The 19,227-nt window shown below is 42.6% G+C and overlaps 1 protein-coding gene across 1 annotated transcript; it reads left to right on the top strand.

Annotated features, from left to right (window-relative positions):
- Window positions 1-238: 238 nt before the first annotated feature.
- Window positions 239-19,181, top strand: LOC144740403 (microtubule-associated serine/threonine-protein kinase 3-like; the record flags this gene model as incomplete). Its single annotated transcript, XM_078623258.1, is given in 19 exon segments — window positions 239-328; window positions 5,506-5,594; window positions 8,375-8,447; window positions 10,743-10,763; window positions 11,051-11,129; window positions 12,170-12,327; window positions 13,698-13,773; window positions 14,173-14,382; window positions 15,507-15,608; window positions 16,198-16,330; window positions 16,855-16,916; window positions 17,052-17,134; window positions 17,348-17,556; window positions 17,727-17,865; window positions 18,247-18,379; window positions 18,468-18,533; window positions 18,535-18,634; window positions 18,830-18,931; window positions 19,059-19,181. Coding segments are annotated over 19 exon segments (2,048 nt in total), but the record flags the coding sequence as incomplete, so codon positions are not given.
- Between the last annotated feature and the right edge of the window lie 46 nt (window positions 19,182-19,227).

Genomic DNA, 19,227 nt, shown 5'->3' on the forward strand with positions numbered 1-19,227 from the left:
ACAAGAGTTAGAGCTAACAAAGAGTTTCTTGCCCTCTCCTGGCTGCTAATTAAATTCCCTACCACAAGGGTTGTCTAGATTTCTAGGCTAGAACCCAAGCACCAATTCAGAAGCAACAACATGGTGCGCTCAATGTCTCACAACAACCTCGTTACCAAAGTTTGCCTGTTAAATGACGATAGTCACCGGCGTTTCACGGTGCTGAGTCTAATCCATGCGACCATGTCTTGCCTTGCAGTTTATCACCAACGTGTCAGAGCCCCACCCTCCTCAGCCCATGCAGTCCCTGCAGCCCCTGCAGCCCCTTACAAACCCTTCACCCCTGGAGGTAAGATAACCGGGTCACATGCTGTTGTTAGAACCGCTTAGTGTCTTCATTTGTTGGACAAACACACTACTGAGCCTTAGTGACCAGTTGTTATGATGATCATGGGGACATTTTTTTTGTTTTACTCTGCAGCTAAAAATAGTCCCCAGCAAACATGTCATATTTTTATCTAGTTTGCTTATATATTAGTGAGATGCAATTCTAGTCATGCTGCTTTGGGACATAATCATAACTTTGCCAAGGAGGTCATGTTTGTCAGTTGTCGCAACTGTACAAAAAAATACTGATGTGAATCTCATGAGAATGTTACCAGACTTTTCCTTTCAACCTTCTTTGGAGGCGTTAGGCATGTGTGTTTGGATGCAGGATTTTTTGCATTGTTCCATCTATGGTGATCAGCTGTGTTCCGTCCTCTCAGTGGTCAGTAGTCAGTGCCATAGTGTCTTTGCGCGGATAGTTCTCCCCACCAGCGATCAATGCTAGTGGTGGCTAGCGTGTTAGCTTCTCACCTGCTGCAAGTGTGAGTCCAGGATGTTTTGGAGCCTACTCATGTTAAACACCGATACACGATGCTACTGTCACTAATGTTGTGGTTGTGTTGTTGTGGTTTCATGGTCAGGGAACACAAACAATCAGGAGTGTACAGTCATTGTCTTTGGCTGTGAAAACCAAACATTTGGTAGAGGTCTGTGCTCTCTGAGTGCTCTAGTTTTATGTTTGTTGGTTGGCTGGTTGGTTTTGAAGAATCGGTTTCACCTTTCTGTGCCTTTAATGAGTAATCACCGGTACAATCAATGCCTTGTCTTGAGTGAGAAGGATCCTGGATCTGCCTCCTGGGAGGACATGCATTTGTCAGTACAAATAAAATTGAATTGAATTAATAATAATAAATTAACATTAAATAGTTAATGAAATATCAGTACATACATCTGAATATATATATTTTTTGGTATTATTTCATGATGCTCCTGTGTTACTCGCTATGCCCTGTCATTTATCAGTTGTGTTTAACTCAGTGTGGGTTGCCTGGCAACGGTGATGGGTGCTCTGGAGGATGGCAGCACTGCAAACAGTGGTGGCTGCATCCAGAATGATACTGAATGTGTAACAGTGCTTAGCTGTATCATCATATACTGCACTGCGACGTATTTAATTTCTTCTGTTGAAAATTTGTGAAGGAATGCACAGTGTCTCTCGGATGTGATGAGCATGAATTCCAAAACACAACACACTTTTACCAGTCATGTTGTACACGCACACATTCACTTTACAGCATTTGTTTAGTGATCCAAAGATGTGTCTATTCTGTTGCATCGGATACCTTGTCTGCAAGTAAACCGCCTATATATCAGTGTCTGAAACACGACTTAAGCTTTGTGTGTTTACAGCAGAATATGTCCAAAAGTGTGTGCAGTGGGTTAAAATAATGTGTTGGATCATGGTGGATGTGCATCAACTTTAAACGTGAAAATCTGAAACCTTCCTCAACCCTCTGCAATCTGCATACCTCCCCTAACAAAGACAAAGTATAGCCGCATCTTCCTGCTCATCATGGATTACTCCAGACCATGCAGAAGATTAAAGGACCTGAGCCTTGAGACGGTGTGACTGGATCGTGGCCTCTCTGATGGAACACCTCCCAGGTGGTGAAATTGGACAACCATACTTACTCTCCAGTAACCCTCGCTATTGGAGCGCTGCTGGGCTCCACACGATTGTACTTTTTTCTGACAATGAAAATCTTGGATTAAGGATGACTATTCAATGACAATGACGATTGTTTACCAAAAGAGTAACGTTATTATGAACGTAAAATAAACTTAAGGAGACTCCGCAGTAGTGGGGATGCGGAGTTACCGAGCAGCACTTGAACGCAGCATCAGACTCCTCACACGGACGCACACGCAACCAGCAGCGTTTGTTTGGGGAAGCCGAACCGCCGCTGGCTGTTCCACACCAAAGTACCCGTCATGGGGTCGATGATTCGGGGACGAAACGGCGTTCGGACCACGAACCCGAAGATGTAACGAAAAGTCCCGAGCTTTTCGGGTCGGACTGCACGAGGCAGACGGAAGACTCGGCGTGAATACAAAAGGAACCGCCGAGGTAACGACGATGGTGGGGAGAGCCGCAGGAGACACTTCACTGAAAATCCCCTCCAACTTTTGAGGTTTAGGCAACGATATCGTCCAGCATGTCGGATCCAAGTCAGTGGTCGGCGGTACCGAGCCAGAACGTGTCTCATTTTGTTCCCGGAGCGTTGCTGAAGCGCTCGAAAAGGTCAGTTTCAAAGAGTTGAACCATCGAGGTGAACTTAAAACTCAAGCTAGTTCTCTTGTTTCGGGCGGTTTTACATGTTGGAAATTGGTCTGCAATCATTGTGAGCGGCAACAGCAGTCGAACACGTTCTTTGGTGATTTTTATGGAACGACATTTCTCAGTACGAGCCATTAGCTCCTCTCTGAAAGCCGATTTCTGCAACCTTAATCCCGTTTTCTGAGAACATGGTGCGCAGCTTTTGTCTTGAAAGCGGCTAACAAAAGGTAAATAATACGTCTGCGCTTCAAAAAAACCCTCAAAAATTCTACTACTAATATTTTAAATGTTAGCTGGACACAATTCCTGACAGCAGACGTTGTGTATGTTGCATTTGGATGCAACATAACGTGCTAAGTAGCAGAGTACCACACGGTATTATTGCACTACTGACATACAATGGAAGTAGAACTAGTGGCTAACAGCAGATATAACAACATATATATATTTTACACTGCATTGGCTGTGCACTCACTCCTCAGTGCACATATGTAAGCCCAAAATGTTGGCCTAATGTTCATATGCACTTAAAAAGAACAAACATGCCTCATCAATTTGTAATGGGCAATAAAAAAAACACACTGCACATACCATCATTGCATCCAGGCAGATATTATTCTTCCTTGTTTGTCCTATTTACTGCAAGATCACTGAAGAAAAAAACCTGTGAGCTGCCCCAGTGATCATGATGCTGAATGTGTTGCCAGCTTCTTTGATTAATACCAATATAAGACACTGTTGGGGGGGGGCAAATGAAATAAACCAAGATGAAATTCCTGCGTTCTTCCATTGCTGCAAATATTTTCAATGTTTGCTTAAAGATAGAATTTGTTGGCTCACGTTGCCGCCCGCTGGCTTCTAATTCCACTTTGCACCGCTAGACTGCAGTACAAAGGCCCAACTAACTAAGAGAGAGTCTATTCTGGACACTTTTACATTCCTTCTTTTACTGCCCAAAGCTTTTGAGGTTAAAGAAGTTAGAATTTCTATGCATTCGCCGGGGAGTCTGTATCTTTCTGGTGCATTGCCGTCTGTGGGTTTGGCTTGTTGAATATGAGGAACAAGCTTGTTGCCTTTTCTACAGAAGGCTGTTAAATTGAAGATAATCTGTTTTCTTGTTACTTGTTCTAACACCAGTGTATCTTGCGACGACAACGTCTCCTCAGGGCAGTGTTTGTAGTCAAAGTTTGCCTCTTGTTTTTAGGGCAGGGGGATTATTTACACACACACACACACACACACACACACAGAGTCAGTCAGTCGTGGACATCTGGCGAATGCTGGGTCCAGCTGCTGTTGCAGTCACTTCACTTCTCCCCAGCTTGGAGTCTGTTGACAGGAGGTTTCCTCCTGTCATCATCTTTCCATCCTCTGACATAGCCATGTTGTGCATTTGCCAGCAGATTAGAGTTGCTGTTGTTGCGTAAACATTTTAGTAGGCCCAGCTGCTCTGATGGTGGATATATCCTCACTGGTTGAGTTAAATCTCCACAGGCTGAGACAAAGGAATCTCAGTTCTGTTAAGCCTCATCTGGGCTAGATTACTTCTTTTAGTTTTAGTTACTGCCCAGATTGAAATGTTGAAGGGGGCTTTTCTCACAAATGTAATACAGTTGCACACTCACTGAAATGCATTGGACTCCAGTGCTCATGATGTGCACATAATGACTTTGATTATGCGGTGGATCCATCAGTGGAGACTCTGAATGTCACTTCTAAACAGTACGAGCTGAAGGTGCACAGTTTATCTAGTGTCCAGTATTTTTCAGACCGTTTGATAGACAGTTAAACCAGAGCTTATGTTTTTTTTCTGATTTTGAATAATACAAGGAAAGACAGGAATGGAGAACATTCACGCAATCTGAGGGCCCCACAATCTATAGACACTTTTAAATCTTTTAAAATCTGTTTTAAAAAGCATTTTGCTCAATGTATTTTTATTTTCTCCTTTAAGCATTTTAATATTTTTTAACTGCATTGATTTTTACTTTGTACCACATGTAAAGTGCATTACAAATAAAATGTATTATTATTATGCACATTGTAGAATATTCAGAAATATACAAAATATGCAATATAAAATATACAAAATAGTTGAATCAAAGCTGCTCTGTGTTGGGGGATCTATCATTCACTTCCCTACAAAAATTCACTACACTCATGCCTCATTGCTCACATGTTTTTCACTAAATCCTACCCAAATGTGTCCAACCCAAGGTAATCACTCAGTCATAATCTGCTCAGAGTGACTGTCAGATAAAGCAACCTTCCTTATCTTCCACGATTCCATAAAGCTGCAGCTTTAAACCCAAATGTATACATCCAGGTATTAATAAGACGAATTCGCAATTATCGGGGGATAACCATTGCTGAGTGAGTAAACCAAGGTCCTGTCCTGTCACGTTACCATGTGGACAGCTTCAAGTACTTCAGTCTACACCTGGAATTCTAATGTTTCACTTTCGGTAGAAGGCAGTAATTCATCTCCTGTTCTTCCCTTGAAAAGAAAGTAATATGTTAGTGAGACAGATGTTTGACGCGCTGGTAATATGTCTCCGTCAACTGAGAAAAGCAAAGCAAAAATGGGTATTGTGAAGTACATAAGCCAGTAGAATATGAGATTGTCATTTGCGTCATAAATGTGATATGTTCCTTTCAGCTCAGGAGTGGTAACTTTTTTTGTTTTGACAGATATGACAAACAAAAAGCTTCTCTCTGGAGAAAGAGCAACATGACACTTATGAGCTTTACCAGTGGGAGACTTTGATTATTTTATGACTTAATCACCTGAAAACGTTGGTAAACGTTGATTTGTGTGTTGACATGTACCACTTTACATTTCTGTCGTGTTTGTGCCGCAGCTGCCGCAGCAGCAACAGGAAGAGCCTTGGCGTTGGGACGCCGTCACCCACACTGTCCCGTCCACTGTCCCCTCTCTCAGTCCACACCGGTAAGCTCATGATGTGTGTTAAGGTTTCTCTCCTGGCTCTGCTGTAGCACAACTGTTTAAGTTGACTCATGCCGCTTTTCCGCCCCACAGTTCTCGCTCTCCTCAGCTGGACTTGACTCGACACGTCCCTTTCCATTACAATTCAGTACATCCTCGATGTGAGGTGACGTCACGACCACGACTGCGTGAAACTGCAGTGATGGCATTTATATGTGACACAAACACATAAACAATGGAAGAGATGCTTGCTGTTCGGTTTGTGGCTTTATATCACGGCCAGAAGCAAGAAAAAAAGGAGAATCTACAGGTGGCGCGACAAAAGTCACTTGAAACTCTTGATCTACTTTTTAGTTACGGGTCGCTCTGTCCTTTGTTGATGGACCATGGTGTGATTTTTTTTTTTTTTTTTTCCTTGCCCACATCAGCCATGTTAAGTTAGCATGAGGTGAGGAGAAGAAGTCCAAAAACGGACAGTGTGTTGGTATTGCTGGTAAACATTCCGGTTGATTCTCCTGTTGAAGGTAGAACACGTCCCTTTCTCTAAACCACTCAATGGCTACCAGTGTGTGCTGTGAGATTTTAGATTTTTTCAGATTGCTTCGAACCTTGCCGGAGAAAGTACCAAAAAGAGCACCAGGTACCAGGAATTATCCCCAATGGAAACGCAAGCATGTCGAGTAGAGTCAAGTTGTGCCGTGCTCAAACTATAGAACACACAAACACACACACACACACTGAGGTAGCCACCTTACTGTGTTGCATTGTACTAAACTACCTTTTTAGTCACAAACAAAAACACATTTACTTGTACGCCCCAGCTATGTATCTCCAGTCCTGACTAACACACGTCGCTGCAATCCTCCTGTTGCATTGAACGAGCTTGATGAGAGGTGTTGGCGTCCGCAGGTGTTTCCCTGTTAAACCAGTCTAATACCAGCTCCTGTAATTTGAGCTCATCAGTACTGTACATGTTTGTGTCCCCACTCTTGAGAACATCCACACAGATGTAGACACTAGATAATGCACCACAGCTCAGGCTTCATCTCCTCTCAAATTGCAAGGACCCGCCCGTTGTCAGACAAACAGTGGTGACTCTGTCACCTTGCATCTCGTATATCATCCTCATGTGCAGGTGTCAAAGTGTTTTTTGTGTCTCCGCCCTGACTAAACACTGGCGACGTTGGGAGCTTGATGTAGGTGGCCCCCCCCCAAAAAAACCACACACCCTCAATTCTCATCACTGATGTAATGTCACATTTATTTCTGTCCAAGTGTCCAGTGTTTTGGACCTTTTGGATGGACAGACGTTCTTACACTAGCTCTTTGGAACACATTGCGCGGTATTCCACACACAGCTACACCGTAAGAAGTTACAACATACCCAGCTGGCTTACAGTTTTATCGGATTCTAGTTTTATTCTCAAAGATTGTCACAGGGGTTTAGGTCTAGACTCTGGTGGCCAATATTTGAACCACTCTTTTCACAATCCGAGCCCAGTGAATCCTGGCATTCTAAAATGCCATATTTAACATATTTCCCACTTCTACTGGATATTTTCTTCCCACATGGTTGTTAAAGAAATGAGAGGCCTCAGTTTGGGTTAAATAACTTGCTGCCAGTCCAAACATATTTATCACCACAGTAATTATCCAGATGAAGCCTCTCACCTGCTCGCTTATAATAATAATAGTAATCCAGGTGGTAACCTTTTTTTATGGCCGCAGCGTGTATCATCTGTGTTCTTCTAATGTACATGCTCAGGGTTTCTGTTTGTTAGCTGGAGGACACGTTCTCGTCCCACATTCTCGATTACAGGGTTCAGAATTTTGAGGTCAAATAGGACTCTCACACTCTCCAACAAGAACCTTGGAGATGGTCTTCCTTGAGTGAAGTCCAATTCAATGTTTTTTTTCCAGCATTCCATGTTTTGCTGTTTCATGTTGGCTCCGAAAGTCACTGTCTTGAACCGTTTTTTTGCCTTTAGACACGCTGTCAGTACCTGAAGAATGTAAGACTTCTCAGTTTTTCTATCGCAGCTCCATGTACTCAAGTTTGGATTTACATAAATCAGTTTTATTACTTAAGACCAGTGTGAAGTCTACGTTTAAATATCATTTCACTGCAGGAATTGACGCTCCATCAGAAGTTGCATCATAGAAGCTGCATCCTGTTTCAGTGACTGTTGAGCAGATGGACCAGGAGACATTCCACTGAATGGTGTAATGACAATTCAAGGTTCATGAAATTACAAATGGCCTTTTGCACCAGCAGTGGGGTGTCCACCAAACAGTCCTGCAGTGGCTTGAAGCAGCTGCACATTATGGAAAGTGTTTCAGTCAAGAGCTCCTCATGCCAGCAGAATGTGGCTGAGTTCCTTTTTGAACTGTGAGGATTATCTAATGACAGAGTGCAATCAGGGGCTAATTGGATTGTTCTTTTGTGTCCAAATTGGTGCTCAGACACTTTTGTGTAAATGAAGACACATTCTGCCTCCAGCCTCTAGCGAGACGAGTCCCTCTAATCATAGCTATTCATAGATAGGTGCTGAATGTTTGGAAAAGTAATACCAAGCTGATATTAGGCTGTTTTGAGGTGTGAGGTAATACCACAGGGTTTGCAGTGATCTAGGTTCCTCACATAGACATGAGGTCATCCTATTGGAACATTTTCACTTGAAATTGCAGTTGTGGTTCTGTTTCTATGTATTGAATACTATTTGCCACTTTTAGTAGTATAGGTGTGAATACCACCCATGGTAACTTTGTCTTTCCTCTTTCAGCTGCGAGCAGCCCTCTGGACAGCCCCCGTAATGTTTCTACCAGTGCCTGCATCAATTTTCCATTTGCACGAAGGTAAACACCGCTCCCTCAAATTATTTCACCCAGGAGGGATATGTAGTTCCTGTTTTGTGTAAAGTATGTCAAGGGATTGAAATAATTGAATGATGGAGCTGCATCATGACTTCAAGTCTTACTGTGGTGTGTTAATAAGTCAACAGTATCTCATGTATTTATTTTTGACAAATACATGTGTTTCTGGTTTGCTATTAATTTAGCACTGTAAATGAAAATGTAGTTTTAAAAAAAATCTCCATGTTATTGTCTGCTGTTTGCATGGTGATTACTTTCCTTTCCTGCCAATTTTACATGTATACATTTTAGTAATTTGGTTGTTGTTCATGTAAGACTTGTCCGTTTGGACCCTCGGCTCCTGGGTTACTAGAAGGAATACAGGGGATTTAACAATGTGTTGCATATGTACAATAAGTGGACAATGTTGTGAAAAAGGTCTTGATACTGTTGTGGAGCTGTGACAGAACATTTCCCTCACTGAACTGCGTCAATCAATTACACTTTAAACAGTCAAATTTGATAAATATTATTGCAGGTTGTAATTTAGATTTTATTCACTTGTTTGCTAATTAATATGCAAGATGCAGTGACATCACAAATGTTTTTGTCAGGTGATAGTCAAGAAGAAAAACACCGGATATTCCTGTTCAGTCTAACTCACTGACTTGTTTTTGGGACTCCATCTAATTTAATATACATATATATATAAGTTGCAGCTCGTATAGTGTAAGAGATCTCATCCACTGCGACTTTGTGGTACAGCTGCAGTGGTATTCGTTTACTTTCTAATATGATTTTGTACTAGAACTGCGACTGTCTGCTCCATTGTTCTGCAATGGTTATAGTCCTATCATTCATTTGACGTGTTCACCCATTGCCAAAGACAGTTCATGTCGATTTTGTGCACACATTGTTATTACTGCTGACTGGAACGAAGAATGAAAGCGCAAAGTACAAAACTCGGTTGAATATTATAATTCTTAGATCTAATTTGTCACTTAACTTTTCAATAGTATAGGCTTTTTATTGGGATGGAATTGTACAGTGAGTCTTTGGTATCATTACACCCGTGAGAAAAACATGGGTTTACTTGTTCTCTGAGGGTTTACTCATGCAGCGTGCTCAGTCGAAACGTTAACACCTCCCCTCTCTGCCCGGTCCTCTTAGGCAGACCTTCTTTAGCAGGATGTGTGTAGATAGACGGTACACTAAAGCCCACTCGCACATCGTTCAGGTCGGTTCCCATGACAACAGGCGCCTTTGGCTACAGGCGTGTGTAGCCTTCAAGGGAGGCTACGAGTGAGATGGCACCTTAAAGACACTGAAGAACAACGTTAGAATCTCATGAGCAGTTCATGTGCTTCCTCCTGAAACATGATAGCATCAAGAAAGGTGGTAGAAGCTCATCACAGATTAGTGCTGTGTTGAAATATGATCTACAAAGTATTAGTAATTAATAATAATAATAAGCCCACATAACCTTAAAAGTTTTGGATCAGCCTGGATCAGTAGTTGTTTCATACAGGGCCAAAGCACCAGACTAAACAAACCTGTCACAGCTCCTGGACAGCCATGTCAGATTGCTGCCATTGTACAAACTTTTTGTATGAGCCTACTCACTGTGTAATTCTTACATTCTGATTCCCTCAAACCAACTCTACTTAACATTGTGTTTAAACAACCAGTGTGACTGTGCTTTAACCACGATTTGTTCATGCAGGAATACTGGTTCCAGCATTTAACCCAGTGAGCAGGATGGATTGAAAAATACAACAAGTGCTGGAATTTTTCTGGTTTAACATTCGTGTTCTTAAAGATATCCATTAAAGAACTGATACCTTTCGGTCACTGGCAGGAATGAATCCCATTGTTGGATACTGACTTTTTACAGATACTGACTGTTCTTATCTATTTAATATTTCTTTGAGCCTTCTGATTTGAATTGAGGTCATTCTGGCCATAAAGAGCTTTAATTAAAAAGGAAAATTTGTTCAGTAAATTCATTGTGTCCTCTGCATTCAGCATTCAAAATGTCAAAATGCTTCACATTCATTTTCCTTAAAACACACCATAGATTCTCTGGCTTGTTATGATTTGCTTCTGTTACACAAAAAATACCTTCAAATTAATTTCATTTGCTGCTCCACTCTCTGTATTGGAACAAATGCGAAGTGGCAACATTGTCCGTACAAATCCCTCAGCTGAATGCCAGAGGTCACATCGTGTGCGTGATTCCCCAAACTCACTGAAACTCTTTCTTCCTCTCTCTCTCTCCCTCTGCTGCCTCGATCTCAGTCACTTGGCTCGTGCTGACAGGTAGCCTCTTTTCCAATACATGCACCGATTTTTTTTGGTGTTATTTTTTTGTTGTTTTTCACAAACAATGCACAAGACAATTTGTACTCTGCAAAGGCGTCTCTTGTCGCATATGAATGCCTCAAATCTAGTGAAGACACAAACAACCCAGTTACATAAAGAAAAAAATTACACACCCTGGTAGTCACAAAGCACTGCCGTCTATTATGTAAGGAGCTTCACGTATGAAATGCTAACTAATGATAATCTGCTGAGGCTTTAGTAACACTCATGTCTGTTTCCGTCAGAGCGGAGGGCCGGAGATGGTCCCTGGCGTCCCTCCCCTCGTCTGGTTATGGAACCAATCCGCCGAGCTCCACTGTCTCCGTAAGTTACCCCAAAACATGACACCAACCTCCCAGCTCACACATGGTGGCCCCTGGCCAGGCGATTCTAGCACTCAGCCCAAGCAGCACATTGGCTTATGCAGAAAGGGACCGAGATGACAAACCGCTAATTGTTTTCCTCGTCGTCAACTCAAATGAGTCATTCCCCATGTGTTCACATATACAGTCAGTGTGTATGCATGGTGGGGGTGGGCTGTTATTGCTTTATAGTCCTCTTCATGTCGGCATCAATTCTTCAGAAGCACATTATATTGTTATTAAATATATAAAACTCTTTTCTCAATTATTCATAGTAGGTTTTCATGCATATTTTGGCCACAGTGATGAAAATGTTGAGGATGTAAACGTAAAATAAACTTCACCACGCCATGTGCTGCTGTTACAAGGAGGTTGTATTGGCAGCGCGGCGTGCAGGTCCAAAGGTCAGTGGGGACAATAAGGCTCGTCTGTGGGCGTCCCTACCGCTTCTTATACTGAGGCTTTTGACAGACGCTGCACAGATGCTTTTCCCTCTCTTCTGTTTATCACATGTTGCCTGCACAAAGAATCTAGTTCAGTGCGTAAACAGTTTACCCAGGAACCTGTTTCGGCAAATAATTATGCTTCTGACAGGTTTTTTTTTTTCCCATCATTGCCTGAGGAATTACACTTGCATAACGAGCTTGATATTAGTTGTTTTTGTTGACTTGTTGACCAGTATTTCAAGTTTGTTTTCATGTGTGTTTGAGGAAAGTCTCAGTGAGGATGTCCGTGCAAACCTGTTAACTCTCTCAGATTGTCAAATCCACATGAGTTTAGTCAGAAACAAATGTCTTTGCAAAGGAGGCTGACTCATATACATGCACTATCTTTATGCTAACAGATATTCACAATCAAATGGAACATACAAGGTTGGCGAAGAATCTAAAATCAGTTTCTGTCCGTTACCTGTCTGAGCTAAATTACCATAAGTTGAGTATGTGAATGCATTTTCATGTTGATTTTCTTTTATGTCTTGACGGCACCTTCATTTCTCTGTAGTCTTCCTCGTCCTCTCAAGAACGCCTTCACCAGCTTCCCTACCAGCCAACTCAAGATGAGCTGCACTTCCTTTTCAAACACTTCCGCAGCACAGACAGCATAACAGACGAGGATGGGCGGCCCTCTATGGTCATACGACCTCGGTCTCGCAGCCTCAGGTATTCATGAACGCACCCATTATTACAGTGGGTGTTGTCAGCAGATGTTTCATTTCTCCTTGCATATTGATTTCAGTCAAAAATGTTTACAATGCCTGTTTGGTACTTGTTGTCTGTAATAATGCAGAGGGCCATGAGCTGCAATTTATTTTAAGATCATATACATAAATTAACCTCACCTGGTCCACCAGCTATATTGGTTTGACTGTGTTTTTACTAAATTGAAGTTATTAGATCCTGTATTAAGTTTGATAGATAATTTATTTCATAAGAGAACTTCACAAGTACACAAGACACAAGTATGCTTATCTCCCCCCATAAATCTGCAAACGTGATATTTCCCTGCAAATCCAACGTCATATATATAGTTTATATAGTTTCTTACCTTGTCGTTCAAATGATTGAATTGGTATTAAACAACAGATTAGATGCAATAATCCCTCATGATGGTGGAATTACTGGAAAACCAGCTCAGCTCGGATTAACTTTGGGCCATGGCTCCATGTGCGTTATGTCCTTGGTGGCATTATGTACGTACTGTCAGACTGTCAAGATGTCTGTGCAGTGGTAGGACAGCTACATGCAAGCATAGCATGTGGTGGATTTCACATGCCGGCTGGCAAGTGGAGACTGACGGCAGCGGCGTGTGATTTTTGACAACTTTTGTCTGTTGGCACGGCCCTGCGCTGTTTGTGTGATGCCTGAGTGCTCTGTGTTCTGGCACGATAATGTGCCGCGCGCGTGGGTGTACGAGCTAACAAATCGCCTCGGGGATCTATCTGCTGAACCGTAGTCGAGGGTGGGGGGGCGGTTGGTAAGGGTGGGGGCATGATGAGCTACAGCAGTGTGTGCTGGGCAGCCGCCATCCAGTCTAACATAGCAGCCTCGCATAACAAAGACAGATGCAGGGAGCCTGTTAGCATGTGATAGATTTCCTTTCCGTCTGTTCTGCTTGAAGCTTCATCAGGGTAGATTTTACTGTGAAATATATCATCTGTCTTAATGCCAGCATGGTGACACAGTGGATGCGTAACGGAGTTATGTGGATGATTCACTCTTGGGCAGGAGAAGCTTCTATTGAAGATGTAGAGACATCTAAAACAGACATCCAAGTCTACATAAGTAATCCAACTGTTATTTTCTCACATGCCAGATGCATTTTAGAACTCAGAAACCTGCTTTGGTCAAACAAACTGTGAGTTTGAGTAGTAGTCAGTATTAGATTCAGCTGGATTAGGAAACTCTTGGATAGAAAACTGAAGGCCCCGGTCACATAGCCCCTTCCACCCTATTGGATTTTTATTCATGTCAGTGTTTTTTTTAATCGAATTTAAATACACTAATATGTACTCTTCTGTTTCTGATGCAGTCCCCGGGCGATCCAGTGTCTCCTTTGATAATGAAGTAGTTATGATGAACCATGTTTACAGAGAGCGCTTTCCAAAGGTAAGAAAGAAAAGTGACATTAGTGCACTAAACACTGTAACGTACAGAGTTCAGTGCTTTGTTTCTCACTGTGTTACCTTGACGTGTTGTTTCACTTCATCCAGTTTTCATTCCAGCTGTGCACTGTAGCAAATCTGAAGTGGGTTTAAACTCTGTACGGAGGGGTCCATTGTTCAAAAGCAGAGCCCTCTTGAGTTTTGAAAGCCTCAAATGTGTGCTGATGATCAACAGCCCCCATGAACCCACCCCTAGAAATGCTACTGTGTGGAAATAAAAATAAAAGTAAATACATAATAATTATAGGCACTTATTTACTTATATATATATGTTTTAAGTTTGTGTGTGTGTGCTTGTGCATTTGTGTGTTTACTTGCATGGTTGTTCCTGTTTTCCCTGCAGGCCACAGCGCAGATGGAGGAGCGCTTGTTGGAAATTGTCACCCACTGTTCTCCAGACAGCTCCCTCCCGCTGGCTGACGGGGTGCTGGGCTTCATCCAGCACCAGTTGGTGGAGCTGGTCAGAGACTGCCTGGAGAAGTCGCAAAGAGGCCTGGTCACATCCCGCTACTTTGCTGAACTGCAGGAGAAACTGGAGAAACTGCTTCACGAGGTGGGGACACAGACAGGTGTTGTGTGACACATGGGTTCGGCTGTGAGGCAGATAAACAAATGATTTGTGGATTTATCTTGAACTCCTGGCCTCTTTAACTGTCTGCTTGTCTGTAATGACATCATGAAAAAGCATTGATTGAGCAGGATGCAGCCAGGATCATGGCTCAATAAATGTCTGATAACCAGAGGCACACGCAATAATTGTGCCAGCGCAAAACGTCGATGAGTTGTATGTTTCTCACAGACTCTTAAAGTGATAAAGTGATCGTTTCCATAGCAACCTCTCCCTGTTGCTCTGCATGTTGTCAGACAGAAGGCCTGCCAGACTCGCTGCGTTGCCAGCTGAATTGATAAGTTTGTTCCCAAACTATGGAGCAAATGCTCAGGGACATACTCACACGCAGAGGGACACAACAGACAAACGTGTTCACTGCACTTTCCAGCCCAAAGAACTGTGCTAAAAATGGCATTTGAAGATTTCAGACAGCACCACCAGATGGTTTGCAGTAAATGTTCAACCTGTTGACATGAACTGCCTTCAAAACAAAAAAAATCTTCTAAGGAGCAGGTTGAAATAGAAATAGGAAATAGAAGTGTAGTTGGTCTCCAATAGAAAATTCTCTTCATTTCGCCATCTTGTTTTCCCTGGACATCATGAACATCTATTGAAGGAACGTGCCATTGCATTGGGTGCTGTTTAGATTTAGACTGTGCTCTTTTAAAAACAGCTCTTACATGTATGAAATGGAATCACATCCATCTACTGAGGTAGTCGATGTTGTCGCTCCAGACATCTAGAGGAAGACGTGCCACGGATGACTCACCCCACCCAGCCAGCTATTGTTCTCGTAATTGCTCTTAGTTTGAAGTGATGTGTCATCTGACGTAGTTCTATTCAACACTTCATATTTCAGTTAAAACCATAGACGTTTGCTTAAAGCACTTTGTGATGGATTTATTTCTATTAGTTCAAAACAAACTAGTTAATGAATATACATAGTTTGTCCTTTTACACATTGAGCACATTTCTTTATCTACTATGTCAGAGTGGAAGTCATCTCTTTTCCCCCTTTGCCTGTAAATGATGAGCTTTCTTGCCCCTGTTCCCCTTTTGTTTTCCAGGCCTATGAGCGCTCTGAGAGTGAGGAGGTTGCTATCATCATCCAGCTCGTGAGGAAGATTCTCATCATAATCTCTCGACCAGCTCGCCTCCTCGAGTGCCTGGTGAGGAGAAGATCTTTGTGTCTTAAAATTACTGTTTGACATAGAGAAGGCATTTCATGTTGCAGTTGGACTGAAGTGAGATTCTGACTGCTATTTATCTCTGGAAAAAGAATACGGGGCACAAAGTCTGACTGGGTTTCATCGCTGATGAGTTAAAGCTCCCCTTTTAAAAACAGAATGATGAATTACTGATGACTTGGCAGAATAGCAAGCAGCAAGCACAAAGCTCCATTGATTTGTATTGGTGCTGAGTGCTCAGTCAACAAAAATAAAACCAAAAATGACTAAGAGCTAAGTAATCATAAGATTACTGCTTTGTGTGTTTGCCTTTCAGCAGGAGTACACTATACCTACCAGGACAATTCACATAAGGTGGTGTTGAATTCGTTTGGCATTCTTTGTAGGAAAATATGATGACCTGCTCGCTGTGTGACGATCTAGTTGTACTTTGAATTCCTTGTTTCCCTTGTTGAACACATTGTTCACCAATGTTTTTTGTGAAAACATTTTCAGAGTTACAGTTTAACTTTGGTTTGAGCTCTTTGGTGTCACTCAGTCCATATCAGTGACATGACGTGGTTCTCCACAGGAGTTTGATCCAGAGGAGTTCTATCACCTCCTCGAAGCCGCAGAGGGTCATGCCAAAGTCGGCCAGGGAATCAAGACGGACATCCCTCGATACATCATCAACCAGCTGGGCCTGACACGGGACCTGTTAGAAGGTGGAGACGTTATCCTCCGAATATAAAAGCCTTTAACCTCTCAAAGCACAAAGCAACCTGTGAATGGGGAGATTGAAAAAATATCTAGTCCTATATTTTTCCCACTTGGATCAGTCGTTCCAACATGGAAGATGTGTGGAATCAACCAGTGGAACCAACTTTCCATCTTTCGCCCACAAGATGGAATTTATTTTTTGCTTATTTCGTCGTATTCAGTCACCTCATTTTGGTTTGGATACTCCCCACAATGCGTCGCACACAGAACTAACTGCAAAAAGGAAATCTCACTGTGTGTTTGTAGTCATAAAGTAAGCTTTAGTTGTCGTACTTTCGTAACATATCCATAGCGTGCCGATGACGTGGGTTTGACCAGGTCTGCCTGTGACGGTCAGACTGCGTCATATGTGCATCAGCTGTTCTAAAGGGGTAGAGCAGATGGAGGAAAGGAGAAAAGGAAAAAAAAAACAGTGGGAGTTGATGACTTACTGATATCACTGCCTGTCATGTTTCTCTGCTTTTTCTAGACATGGTGCAGCTTGAACAATACGACTGCAGTCCCTCTGTGTCAGTGGAGCCAGACATGGAGGTGATTTGTCTTTTTTTTTTTTTTTTCTTTCTTTCTCCATCTCTTCTTTTCATGAACTGGGCTTTGGGCAAATTCCTTCTGACAATTGTGCCTCCAGTTTGTTTCACTGGTCATGTGTCTTCTTCCCGTCCGTAGAGTAAAACACTGACCCCAACCCGACGGAAACCTTTTGAAAGTGACTTTGACACCATCAAACTCATCAGTAATGGGGCTTATGGGTAAGAGAATGAGATCATCACGGCAGTAGCCGTTCTTTTCCTCGTTACCAGTTGGATTAGATGGCAGCGCATTAGTAGTTTTCACCCCCATAGTGGCCCAGCGATACATATCAAGTAGCCTATGGACAAGTTTGTCGTCATGTGGACTCCCTTTTCTTCACTCCTTTTTTCCGTCTACAGTAAAAGTAACACTGATCTTGTGGTCCCTGACAGGGCCGTGTATCTCGTCCGCCACAAGGAGACTCGCCAGCGGTTTGCCATGAAAAAGATCAATCGTCAGAATCTGGTCCTGAGGAACCAGATTCAACAGGCGTTTGTGGAGAGAGACATCTTAACTTTTGCTGAGAACCCGTTTGTCGTGTCCATGTTCTGCTCTTTTGAGACACGGCGTCACCTCTGCATGGTCATGGAGTATGTTGAAGGTAAAGACAATCGAACGCAACTCTTGACTGATGCATATATGACTGTAGTATAAAACCATAATTGGCACCTTGATCATTTATTCCCTCACCTGGACATGATCAAGTCATTTCTCAGAGAAGATCATTTATCAGTGCGGTTCCTGACTTGCCCTGTTTTTGTGTTTTTTAAGGGGGAGATTGTGCCAACTTGCTCAAGAACATGGGTCCGCTGCCCGTGGAAATGACTAGGCTGTACTTCGCAGAAACCGTCCTTGCCCTGGAGTACCTCCACAATTATGGCATCGTGCATCGGGACTTAAAGCCCGACAAGTGAGAAGGAGCTGATCTCCACTTTACTCCAGCTGATGTTGTTTACTGTAGACATACAGACAGTGTGATCGCAAGTTATTTTGAAGCAAATGTTGTCAGTGTGTCACTTAATCTTAGAAAGCAGACACTTATCTCCCCATCAGCAGCAGAGAGAGAAAAGGCACTGACTGACGTCGTCTTCCTCAATTTGTTTTTGTCTTCCTCATTTCTGAAACCTCTCACTACTTTGACATCAATAATTACAAGTATACAGACATTAGATTCTTTCCTCAGAGCTGTTCTATTAATCAGTGTTTATTATATTTTTCAATGTAACAATTCACATTCGTGATCTGGAAGCATTTAAATAGAAAACACCCCCCCCCCCCTTCCTCCCACCAGTTTGCTGATTACGTCAATGGGTCACATCAAGCTAACAGACTTTGGCTTGTCTAAAATTGGCCTGATGAACATGACCACCAACCTCTATGAGGGACACATAGAAAAGGACACAAGAGAGTTTGTTGACAAACAGGTGAGACTGCAGATTTGAGTCTTACATGACATCCATTGTCTGTAGGCTGACGTCACCCTGAGTGTGTTGCCCTGGTTTGCTCGTTCAGGTGTGTGGCACTCCGGAGTACATCGCTCCAGAGGTGATTCTCAGGCAAGGCTATGGGAAGCCAGTGGGACTGGTGGGCGATGGGGATCATCCTCTATGAATTCCTGGTCGGGTGTGTTCCGTTCTTCGGCGACACTCCAGAGGAACTCTTTGGTCAAGTTGTCAGTGGTGAGTTTCTTTACAAAGTAGCATAATTGGCATGTGAAACACCTGATTCTGAATAAAAATATATCATTCATGTCAATGTTTTTTAAGATTAAATTATTCCGAGTACGTTTCCACCAACAGTTTTTGTGTCCTTTTGATTAATCCACATATACGTTGCACAATCCCCTATCAGGCATCTGTTTCTGTGCTCTTCAGATGAAATCATTTGGCCTGAAGGAGATGATGCTTTACCTACTGATGCTCAGGACCTAATTACACGCCTGCTGAAGCAAAGTCCTCTAGACCGACTGGGAACTGGTACTACTGATCTCGATACGATATGATAGTAGATCCCCCTTTCACGGGATCTGCTCCAGGTCATAGCTTTTTGTCATTGCTTTCTTCATGTCATGACATTTTCTGTTCAATAAAAAACTGTCAATAGGTGGAGCCCCTGAGGTCAAACAGCACCCGTTCTTTGTCGGCTTGGACTGGAATGGACTCTTAAGGCAGAAAGCTGAATTCATTCCTCAACTCGAGGCAGAAGACGATACCAGCTACTTCGACAGTAAGTTACTGCTGACATAGATAACAGTGGATTTATATAGTGGATA

The sequence above is a fragment of the Lampetra planeri genome, unplaced genomic scaffold (assembly GCF_965212315.1).
Source record: "Lampetra planeri unplaced genomic scaffold, kcLamPlan1.2.h2 scaffold_2116, whole genome shotgun sequence".
NCBI lineage: Eukaryota > Metazoa > Chordata > Hyperoartia > Petromyzontiformes > Petromyzontidae > Lampetra > Lampetra planeri.